Source organism: Urocampus carinirostris, chromosome 7 (genome assembly GCF_059441175.1).
Source record: "Urocampus carinirostris isolate Australia breed hairy pipefish chromosome 7, RoL_Ucar_1.0, whole genome shotgun sequence".
In the NCBI taxonomy this organism is placed as follows: domain Eukaryota; kingdom Metazoa; phylum Chordata; class Actinopteri; order Syngnathiformes; family Syngnathidae; genus Urocampus; species Urocampus carinirostris.
The window spans coordinates 38612694-38624899 of NC_142355.1; the positions used below are offsets into that span (position 1 = coordinate 38612694).

Genomic DNA, 12206 nt, shown 5'->3' on the forward strand with positions numbered 1-12206 from the left:
AGTTCGGCCAATAGACAGTGTTCGTATGGGTGCTTGAAATCCAGGAAAATGCTTGAATTTTAATGTTGTTTCAAGGTGAGGAAATGCTTGAAGTTTGGGTGAAGTGCTTGAAAAAGGTTGAAATTCTTGCCATGTTTTTTGGAAGTCTGATTTGACAAACCACTCATTAAACGTAGCAACATTTAAAAAAATGAAGCAAACACAGCAACTGCGTTGTCATGTAAAGCGTCATCGCCGCCTACTGGTGCCTTACGACTAATGCATCAGTCCGGTCCATATAATTAAAATGGACCAAAATAGTGGCTCTGATGACTAGTTCATATTTGAGACTGTGTGAATTGATATCACATTATGCAATTTACCAGGAGAAATCTGGCATGAATTAATAATTTGACGTAATTGAATGCTGTCCGTTATAAAAATATCAAACATTTGATACAACATGAAGTGTTGTATCAAAAAACATACTACCAAAAACACTACAATACCATAAACAAAAAAGACAGCAGCTAACACTGATAAAATGTGGCACAGAAACTCACTTTCATTTTTTATGCCCTATTCAGCTGCTGGTTTAATATTTGGCTCAGGATCTGCTGGCTATTTTTCCAACATGCAGCACCCACTCACCTCAAACAACTGGATTGATTCACACCATATTTCCTCCTCTATTGTTACTGTTGATATTGGAAAACTGGCCTTGAAAGTGCATAAAGAGTGATTGAATTTGGCCAAGTAAAAGGTGTACAAACCCTGAATAGCATTGCTGCATCCTCATGACGCAAACCTAAAGTCTCATCTCATTAGCTGTACCGCTTATCCTCATTAGGGTCGCGGGGGGGCTGGAGCCCATCCCAGCAATCATCAGGCAGTGGGCAGGGGACACCCTGAACTGGTTACCAGCCAATCGCAGGGCACAAGGGGACAGACAACTCACTCGCCCATTCACACCTAGGGACAATTGGGACAGGCCAATTCACCTGAAATGCATGTTTTTGGAATGTGGGAGGAAACCGGAGTGCCCGGAGGAAACCCACGCAAGCACGGGGAGAACATACAAACTCCGCACAGGAAGTCTGGAGCTGGATTTGAACCCACGCAGGAGGTTCCCATGACATGAACTGTGCATCACACGCGCTAACTACTGCGCCGCCATGCTGCCCAAGTAGACCAGTATATTATAACGTCAACCTATAGCAGATAGGCACACTACAGACATATGTGGAATGTTACTTGCACAGTCTTAAGTAAAAACAGTTTGTATTTTGTAAATTTGTGGGTGTCTGAAATGATTTGTTGTTAATGTTATATGGCTGGGAAAATGCTCCAATAAAGGGCCTTTAACTTCCCGAGATCTACTGTAGTTAAGGATTGCCCCCATCCTTCTTCTTGTTTGCACTAAGTATTGCACTAATGTTTGCTCTATGTGGAAAAAGAACTCAGTTTTTGATAAGTGTAAACTTAACATATCCTAACACAAGCATTTTCCTTTTTTTTTTTAGTGCCAAGCAGTTATCGACAGTTCTTTGACTGTTGCCAGGGCTCTGGCTGATGATGTGGACAGCCACATTTTCCCATTCAACGATTTTGGCAAAGGTCTAATCAAGAAGTGCCGCACCAGTCCTGACGCTTTCATCCAGATCGCCCTTCAGTTGGCTCATTACAGGGTTTGTGCTCTCAACCACTCAATTTTCCATAAATTGTATTGGAGAAATTGGAAAATTGTCTTTGAAAGTCCTTAAAAATTTAATTTGGCCACTCAAAAAAAATACTACCTCAGTAATTGTATAAGACAAAAATATTAAAAAACTACGAAAGAAATACCCCTACAGTAATACTATGATACCAAAATACAACTACACACATTTTATGACAGAAATACTACAAAAAACTATTAAAGAAATATTATTAAAATACAAAAACACATCTACATAAACTTATAAGCACATAAATACCAGTACAGTCATACTATTATACAGAAATACTAAAATTAATTATACATTAAGACTAAGAAAATACTACAGATATACCACAAAAATGCTGCTGCTGAAATACTGCAAAATATTACAAAAATGAATCTACAGTAATACTAAAAAAAACATACTACCAAAAACACTACAATACCATAAACAAAAAATACTATGAATATATTACAAAAATACAACAGAAAAACTTGGAAAATACTACTAGGGAAATAATTATTATAGAAAATAACATTTAAAATCAAAACAATATTTTATCCCTTCTAATTGTCTGTGTTTCATCCAGGGCTTGTACAGATGCTTGGAATGCTTGAAAATGCTTGATTTTTGATGTTGTGGTGTTTTAAGGATACAAGTGCTTGAATTTTGGGTGAAGTGCTCTTAAGTGCTTAAAATTGTTGCCATGTTTTTCCTTAAGTCTGCTTAAAATGATGCCGATCTTTGTCATAGCATTTGTTCCTCTCTTGTGGTTAGCTGGAGCTGACATTAGTTTGTATGGCACTGTCCAATGATGCGTCATCGCCCCCTACGGGTCACGCCTAAGAGGACAGGTGTAAGCTCCACCCAAACAATGCACTATGAAACGTGTATTAGCGCAAGGATTACATATTAATTATGGTAGTGTTTCCCAGTGGTAAATTTTATTGCGAAATTGTAAATAATAAATGTTTGGAAATAATAGATACATTGAAAATAATCATAAATCATATTCTAAATAATGACATTGTGATGCAACTGAAATGTCACCTACATATTACTGTGATTGTTATTCAACCCATGTATAGGAATAGAGGTACTGGTGATAAAAAAAGGACATTGGCTTTTAAAGTCCTTAAAATGCGTTAATTTGGCCATGAAAAAGCTTTATGAACCTTATCCAGATGAGAGCAACATTAGATTGCTAGACTTATTATTTTTATTTTCTGAGTTATGCTTTGTTTTTGTCATACTTAATAAACTTAATGCGCCACTGAAATCCCCCAACAAGTACTTCGACTGTTGTAGATCAATACAAAATCCAGCAGAGGTCAGTCAGATGTTGTAAACCAGTGGTTTCCATGTGTCTTACTTCAAGATGCACCATCCCACCCTAATTACAAACACCAAATCAAGAAAATACACTTTTCAAATATTTAAATGAGAAGATCGTGCTGTTTGAATAAGATGTTGTAGAATATATTAAAATCATTAAAAAACAACCAAACGAAAAAGAAAAGACGAAAGAGCAAAACCAAAACGAACTCAAGTAAAAATATTCTCTTTAAAACTGGCATGTGAAAACTCTTTTTGGCTTTGGGGCCAGATCCGGACTTTCTGTTTTCAAGCTGGCCAGATCAGTAAAATAATGTCCCAAAAACACCAACTGTTTAGCTTTGTTTTTCCGTATTATGCTTTATCGTTCAGCCTTAGTAACCTACACTTATCACGGATGACAAGGAATCTTGTTTTAAATGCTACAAATTTTGGGGGTGGGGGACTATTTGCATGTTTGACATTGAATGTGTAAACCGGTTTATTATAAGTGTTGTGTGAATGCAGTTTTACACCTGAACTAACTCACAAGGCTATACAAACTCGGCACTGCCCTCTAGCAGCCGGAAAGAGCATTTGATTTGCATTTTAAAAAAATCATAACTTTTGATAAAATTGACCCTGCGACTCTTTTTTTGACATACTCAGAAAATTAATGGGGCGCCAGATTAAATCATTGAACAGGCTGGATGCGGCTTGTGGGCCGTGTTTTTGTATATTTACTGACTCCTGTGGTTAAAAAAGTTCAATCGTAATTCATTCAAGAGAAAATCAATATCGAGCTTAATAAAGCAATAAATTGCATATAACAAGTATAACAATACATTTTAAAAATACTTGTAGGTTGAGAAATTTGCACTTATTTCACAAAACATGAGTCTCATCATAATTGTCGGCCATCTTACTGCTACAGGCAACAGATTTGGCAAAAATGATAAAATAAATGTTGCAGTTTAGTCACTTTAAGTTTGTTTGTATTTTTCTTTGTGCCTTTTTGGTTGCATGAAACAGTGGTCAAATAATACATATTTTCTTTAAAATTCTCAAATTAGCTGCATGTATTCTATGTTCTCCTCTGTTTACGTGTAAACATACTTTACGCTTATTTATTATTTATGTGAAATGGCCGGTGTGAACTCGCATTTGCCGGGTGTAATGTGGTTAGTCACAGTTAGAACTAAGATGTGTAACTAGTGTAATGGACCCTCTTTTTTTGCTTCACTGCAAAATTTGCAATGCAGGCCTTGTGTATCATGGTGCTAGCTCAGTGACGAATGAACATTCAAAAAGCCCATCGAACAGTAAAACGGAGTCTGACTCGCCTTTGCTTGATTGTAGTAACGTTCAAGCCAATACAGTTTTGATGACATGTGGTGTACGTTTATTATACACACTACGCCAGTCTGTGACTAGTGAAACATATTTATAATTAAATACCTGCAGTCCAAAGCACAAACATCAGTTGTTCAAACGACAAACGTCAAATGTTCAAAACTGTTTTCTTTAAAGCCTTGAGACCTGCTTAGACTTTGCAGTTAACCACTGAATGTACTTAAAAAAAATGCACGTTTGTGTAGTTTTTTTATTTACTGCTCCTTTTCTGCTGCTGCTTATGAATCTGTTTTCTTTGTTTACAGAGGTAAAAATGTTAACTTGACTCTAATGTATTACTTATTCATGGATTTATATCTCTACTGAGCACTGTGCCTACTTCGTTTTAGATTGGGCATTTTTATTTAATGTTTGTACAATGTTCACTAACAGATGTATTTTCAGTGTACCCATTTTTCTTGGCTTCATTAACATTTTCTGTATCAATAGAGCAATTTAATGCAAAATGGAAGGAAACAAAATCACATAAGATTATCCAACTAATTGTTTTAATGGTCGGTGACTAGTCGACTATTACAATAGTCATTAGTTGCAGCCCTTGTGTGAAATGGCTGGTGACATTGTTTGCAGGGTATTTTTGCCCTCTACTGTTACAGAGTGTAAGTGACCCTCAGTTGTTTTTTTTCTTAGCATTATTTTGCCAAGGCACAAAAGCCTGTGTCCGACTGCAAAGAGGTCCGCAATCTACTTTTGGGTCGTGACCCACAAGTTGAGAAACACGGTCCTTAACCACAATTAACTGCTCAGTCACTCAACAATAATTCCTATTAACTTGGATGTTTATAGTATTTTTTCAATGAAAAAAACCCACAACAAAATATCCCAAAGTACAAGATACCTTGACTAAATGGTTGCATTTCTCGTCACCAAACAGGACAAAGGAAAATTCTGTCTAACCTACGAAGCCTCCATGACACGATTGTTTCGGGAAGGTCGGACGGAAACTGTGCGCTCATGCACCACGGAGACCTGCAACTTTGTCCATTCTATGATCAGAGACGAGACTGTAAGAAATGCTCGCCAACAATTTTGTCATGTGCCCTACGTACTTTCTAATGCTTCCCTTTTGTCTCAGAGAGAGGAACGTCTGAAGTTGCTTAAAGTTGCAGCAGAGAAGCACCAAAGCATGTACAGGCTGGCCATGACTGGCATGGGCATTGATCGCCACCTCTTCTGTCTATACGTGGTTTCCAAATATTTGGGAGAAGACTCCGCCTTCCTCAAAGAGGTATGGGTTTTTTCTTGCATTCGGGGGGTTACAGCGAATATGGGTGGTAAAAAAATCATTCTAACCAACAATTTATTGACCAATTCAATCAAAGAGCCGAGTTTATTCTTTTCAAAATGTGTCTTGCCTTTTTGGAGCACCACATACGTTTTTGGATCGTTATGTCAGGAAAACGGATGAAAAACCTTGTTTAGTTATTCTGAAGGGTGGCTACACACACTTAAGGGGAATCCTTTTTACCGTTTTTGAGAGTTCACTATACTTTGATAAAGACGCACACACTCTTGGATTTATGGACTTTTCTTTTACTAATCTACTGAAAAAGCTGGAATAGAACACAAAACAATAATAAGAAAATAAAAGACAACTAGAAGTTTAGGACTTAAACTGGCACCATTTGGATAGACAACGACATTGGCTTGATTGTTACGATATTGTATTTTGATAGTTGCCCCTTTAATGTCACAATACCAATACCTAGCAACAACAAGATTTTCTGCACCGATGAAGAAGACGGCCCAGTTTTTATGTCCTCTGCTGTAGAGCGATGTGGAATCCTGGTAGGCTTCAAAGCCGGTTTGGACGAGGACCACAGATGCAAGAGTGTTGAAGGAGAGGTTAAATGAGGTTGACTGCTGGTGGCTTGAGGCTTCCCTGAGGTCGCTGGCTTTGTCCCACTGGTTTGGCCGCTAGCCTGATCAAGCCTGGCTGCTGAGTTAGTGAGACCTGTACCAGCTCTGGTTTCCGGTCTCTTGGGATGGGCGGAACCCTTTGTGGTGGAGTTGTGATGGCAACCTATGATGCACAAATGAAGCCATAGCCCGCCCCTCCCCAACTCCACAGTACAGCAGTGTCAGTCAGATAACGTATCTGTGTGATTGACTTAAAACACAGTACAGGTATTTACTTATCATTTTCTGACATTGCAAAACGGAATTCTGACTAAATGTTAAATACTCCACAGGGTAGTAAAAGTGCTTTAAACATTTGAAAAAGCTTGAACTTTAATTTTGTGTTTTCACAAAAGGTCTGCACTCTGGGGTCATTTCGCCAAAGTAAATATTTCCAGCCTGCTCAAAAGTGATTTCTATGCAAGGTGCAAATGCGCTTTGCATTCCTGTTCTATTCCCCAAAACATTTAATAAGAAGCGGTTTTAATGAAGTCTGTGCAATATGCTCAGCACTTTTCAGCACTACATGGCAAGGTTGAAATGAGCGCCCCCTTGCTGTTCAGTGTGGACATAACACGTGAAAATATATACTCCGTGATCATTTGACACATGAGTTGCACCCCAGGCCTAACTATGAAAAAAGCTGCGACTTAAATCTAGAAAATACAGTAGTTCATTTTTTTATGGCTGTTCAAGACTGTGGCTTCAAATCTGGTGCGGCTTGTACAAAAACAAAGATGAGTAACTTCCTTAAATTTGAGAATGTGGCTCGGTAGTCTGGAATTTACGCTATATGAAAGCATCCTGAAGAAGGCTTGTTTTTAATTTTCCACTGGTTTTGATTTTTCTTTTCATTATAGGTTCTTTCAGAGCCATGGCGGCTGTCCACCAGCCAGACGCCGCTGCAGCAGGTGGAGCTGTTTGACCTGGTCAGACACCCTGAATATGTGTCGTCTGGAGGCGGCTTCGGTCCGGTCAGTTTTTCCTCACACTTTCATTTATTTACATTTTCCACTTGAAAAATGCTGATCAACTAGTGATAAAAATGTCACTCAATTCTGAGACCGAGGAGGATATGGAAGTATTTATTTACCTTTGGATAAGGTTTGCACTCTATCCGCCGCTAATCTGGTTCGATTCCTGTCGCATTTAATGTTTTGCAATTTAAGTCTGCTTTGTGTGCCGATTTGATCAATCGTTGCAAAATCGTTCCTCAAATACTGTAATACAGAGATCCCTTGGTTGTCGCGGTTGATGGGGACCAAAACCCCCCGCAAAAATGGAAAATTTGCAAAGTAGTTTTACACCTTCATTAAAGCCCCCAAGGGTCAAACTCAACTCGAGATAACGTCCTTACCAACTAAGAGTATACGGCTGTAACAATAACAACTATGCATCTAAAAAATAGAATTACAGAATTGCAGGTGAACGAATGGTCTTTATAGTCATTATACAAAAGAAAAACAAAATTAGAGTGGTTAGCTAGCTGCACGCTAGCTGCACTCTATCATCGGGTTCCGAGTTGAGCAGGTCTCTGTGATATTAAAATACAATTGTCCCGAATGTAGCGGTTTCCCACAAGTTGTAGGTCTAGGTCATCCATTTCGCTGGTAATGGATCAGCTGTTGGTCAGCTACAGGCTTGTTAAAAGTTGTTAGCTCATCCGCAACAGTAGGCCTGACCTGTAGCTTCACTCGACGCCGCCTCACAAGCAGAGCACCCGCCAGTGATCAGCGTTTCTTTGCGCTCTTCTGACTTTTCTAAGTCAGATTACATTCATCAATTTCTTTTTAACGTAACGAGCCGCTCAAAGCTAATGGACATGGACGCGGCGCTTCCTAGTTTGTTTTGATTCGGAGAAATTGAATTTTTGTGTCCAGACTCACACGATTGCGCACGCAGCCCACCCAGCGCACACTCACAAATACACACTATTCTCTCGCTCTCTCTTTCTCTTTTTTTCTCTTTCTCTTTTTCTCTTTCTCTTTTTCTCTTTCTCTCTTTCTCTGCGCACACAATAAGTTTAGCAATTCAAAATCCTGGCAAGGAGTATATAGCAATAAACAAAGTGCAAATCAGCAAGGGGTCTCTGTAAACCATAAAACTATGTATGTTGACGTGCATATAGTAATTATATTGCCCATGTTTTGCAGCATAGGCGCACCATTAAGTATCTGGTCAATTTGGGGGTTTTGGGTGCGTCTTTTACTTTGGGAAATACAGTTCTCATGAAAAAAGCCACAGCTGGCTCACAAGCCATTCATTCCGAACCCCTGATCTAGAACTTGCTGCATAGATTGGTATTTGAGACTGTAAGGTGCTTGTTGCTGTCAACTGGAGTTTTTGCACATTTTCTGTTATTTTGTTTATTGTTGACATTTACTGTGTATTCTGTCGGTGCCCGACATTTATTGCTGCCTGGTTATCCTGAAAGTGGGGATTACCTCATACGCGATCTCTTCCTGAGGTTTCTTTATTGACCTCATGCTGAGGTTTTTGAACTTTTCTACGCCCTCATGTAGGATTCAAATCAGGGGAAATTAGGGGATGTTTTAATGGTGGTCCTACCAATTGTCTGACTTTGGTGAACCTCATTCATCTTTGTCTTCCCTTCTGGTTTAGGTGGCTGATGACGGTTACGGCGTGTCTTACATCATTGTTGGAGAAAACCTGATCAACTTCCACATTTCCAGCAAACACTCCAGCCCTGAAACAGTATGCTCCTCTGATTGTTATGATCTTTTGTTCTATTCATTTGAGCGCTCCTACTTTTATTTCGTGAACAGGATTCTCATCGATTTGGTGCCAACATCAGGCAGGCCATGTTGGACATTCTGGACCTCTTCCAGCTAGAGAGCAAAGCTCCCAATTGAAGGCCTTGGTCTGGTCCATCTAAAGACGTGTCGTCTTCCTGAAGCTGTACAGAATCAAATATAGGGTTGGGTTTTTTTATTTTAAATTGTTGGATAATGCATTTACGAACATTTGGAGTTTTATTGGTGAGGTGTTGACTGGGACTGTACACATATAGCAAATTGTGGATTCTAGCACTTGGCGTTTGCACAGATCAGCGTTTCTTTTGACAAGACTGTACGCAGGAGTGCCTTAGTGATGAACCACTTGTGTAAAAAGGGCAGAAAGAGAGGAGAGATCAGATAGGACTATACTTTTTTTCTCCCTCTTCATGTGAACTATATTTAAGTTTTTAAGATGTAATGTAGTGTGAGGTGTTTTGCTGCTTGGGTCTATTGGTTTCATTTTACTAGATGCGGTTTCTTAGTTGCACACGAATCCTACTTTTCAGTTACTAATCAAGTATTTCAAAAGTTGATCTGGTTTGAGCTCTTTAAGAGTCCGACATTATCAGGCCCTGGAATGCGTTTCAGAATTGATGCCTGTGATTGTACGATGTAGCGACAAAGGTTTGTCTGGTTTTCGTTCTCAGGTTTTGCTGACTTGGCGTAGTAAGTGCTTTTATTTACAGCATGTTTATATGACCCTGGTGCAGAGATGCAGTGTTCTGCCGAAATATCCTACCCTACCGAGACGTCCTACCATAGGTTGATCTGACAGCAGTTTTGTTTTCTTTAAAATCGAGTAAAAAACCAGCAACACTGACACTCAGAATTATTACAAACTGATGATATAAAGCGAGGGTTTGTATACATATACTCTGTATCAAATAACAATAACAAATGGAGTTTTTAGATGTTGATTCCATTTATTGAGGCACCAAAATATAAAAACCCATCTGGCCTTGTGAGAAAGTAATTGCCCACCCTTGTTAAATCTTATTCTAACTGTGACTAACCACAGTTTAGGAAAAGATGAGTTCATTTCCACAGGCCACAACCAAAATTGATTGCCTCAATCTGTTTTGAATCAAGAAATCACTAATTAAATCTGTTAGACAAAGTTTAGTAGGCTACAAATTAATATGCCCAGTCCAAAGAAATTCCAGAAGAGATTAGGGGGGAAAAAGTGATTGAAATCTATCAGTCCCGAAAAGGCCCCCCAAACCATTTCCAATGCTCTAGGGCTCTAGTGAACCACTGTCAGAGCCACTATCCACAAATGGAGAAACCTTGAAATGGTGGCAAACTTTCACAGGGGTGGTCGACCAACCTCGATTACTCCAAGAGTGCAATGACTGCCCATTCAGTAGGTTACAAAAGAAACTCTAATAACATACAAGAAACTTCTGGCCTCTGTTAAGGTTCATGACACCACCATAAGAAATACACCAGCCAAAACTGACATTCACGGAAAAGTTCTCAGAAGAAAACCACTGCAAAGTCTGGATTAAATCCAATAAAGATAGGCAGCTCATGCTAGAAAACCCTCCAATATGGCAGATTTGATACAATTTTGCAAAGGATAGTGGGCCAAAATTCCTCCTCGGCATTGTGAGAGACTCATTACAATTGTTGTAAACGTTTAATTTCTGTTATTACTGCCAAAGGTGGCCCACTCTATTAGGTTCAATTTTTTTTTTTAACATAAGGCCAGGTAAGTTTTGATTTATTTTTTTGTGCCTTATAAATAAAATTAACATTTCAAAACTGCATTTTGTATTTCCCAAGGTTCTCTCTGTGATATAAAAATTGGTTTGATAATTTTGTGAGTGATAAATATCCAAAAAACACAATCAGGAAGGGGGCAAATACAGTACTTTTCCCACATCACCCAGATATTACTGTAGTCAACAAACACCATCCCACAAAGCTACCACAGAAAATCAGGCCAGGTATAAAAGTCATGTCAAAAAACAGTATTTCGAAGCGGTGAGAGAGTCGAAGACGAAATAAAAACTAGAATCCTAACTAATCAACGCTTTCAACTGAATGTATTATCGCTTTGAAAGGCGCATGTGATAAGTAGGATGAAAACGCTATCATTGTTTTGCGCACTGGGAATTGGTAGGACATCTTGATGGGTAGGAAGGAACTTCAGAACAGCAGCCGCAATGAACGCCCAGAATAGTTCATGAATCACTTAATTGTGGTACACTCCGTGAATGAAATTGTTCGGTCTAATCGATTTTCATAGTTTCACCCAAGAAAATGGAAAATCTGGTTTTGTTGTAACAAAGCGGTTGTCATGCTTAGGAGTGCTTTTCTATAGTGTATATGGTGTCACTATATTTATTTTTCCAGGTTTTAGCAATGCACATCAAATATGATTATTTACCAGTTTGTTTCATGTACTTCTTTTTTTGTTGGGCTTTGCCATCATGTCATTGATTTTATTTGTAAACCTTCATGTTTACACTGCTGCATGTTTTAAAGATGATGCCGTTTATGTCGCTTCTAATTTAAGGTTAAAAGATGATCAGCTGGTGTATACCAACAGTTTTATCAATAAAGTGAATGTCAGAAAGCTATAAGAAAAGTGAGTAAGTAAGTCATTCGCGGATGCATTGAGTTTAAACTGAATTGTATGCGTATGCGGCTCTCGACTAAGAAATGCATAAGAAAAATGCTAAGGTATCAAAAAGATTTATCAATTTACCAGTTTTCCTAGAGGATTCATGATTGGTCATTACCTGAGGTTTGAACTGTTGTTTCAAATAGACGTTCATAGACATGGACGTGAATTTACAGACCGGTAATGTGATAACATATATTGCATACCAGATTCAACAAAAATTAAAAAAATACCTCACATATTTTTCTGAATGTTTTGTGCATTGGGCATAAGTGACAAACTCATTTTAGCTCAGGGGCCACATGGTAGAAAAAACATGACTGCCAGTGTTCTGCCAACAATTCCTACTGCTAGCTAATCTGACAGCAATTTTGTTTTCTTTAAAATGAGATGCATGCATGCATACACACATAACCTGCGTGATTGACGGAGTAAACAACATGCTAAAAAACTACCACGGAAAAACATGCCAGG

General features: G+C 38.6%; 1 protein-coding gene across 3 annotated transcripts in view; it reads left to right on the forward strand.

The window, feature by feature from the left end:
* cpt1ab (carnitine palmitoyltransferase 1Ab (liver)) overlaps positions 1-11971 on the forward strand; it is a 41405-nt gene extending 29434 nt beyond the window's left edge. For 2 of the 3 annotated variants that reach the window (XM_088340900.1, XM_088340901.1), the window contains exons 14-19: positions 1503-1667; positions 5281-5412; positions 5482-5634; positions 7166-7279; positions 8928-9020; positions 9092-11971. In XM_088340900.1, the coding sequence (XP_088197026.1) occupies positions 1503-1667; positions 5281-5412; positions 5482-5634; positions 7166-7279; positions 8928-9020; positions 9092-9178 (744 nt within the window). In that variant the 3' untranslated portion in view covers positions 9179-11971. Of the gene's footprint in view, positions 1-1502; positions 1668-5280; positions 5635-7165; positions 7280-8927; positions 9021-9091 lie in introns of all 3 variants that reach the window. The other variant, XM_088340899.1, reaches the window with a different exon arrangement.
* The last annotated feature ends 235 nt before the right edge of the window (positions 11972-12206 follow it).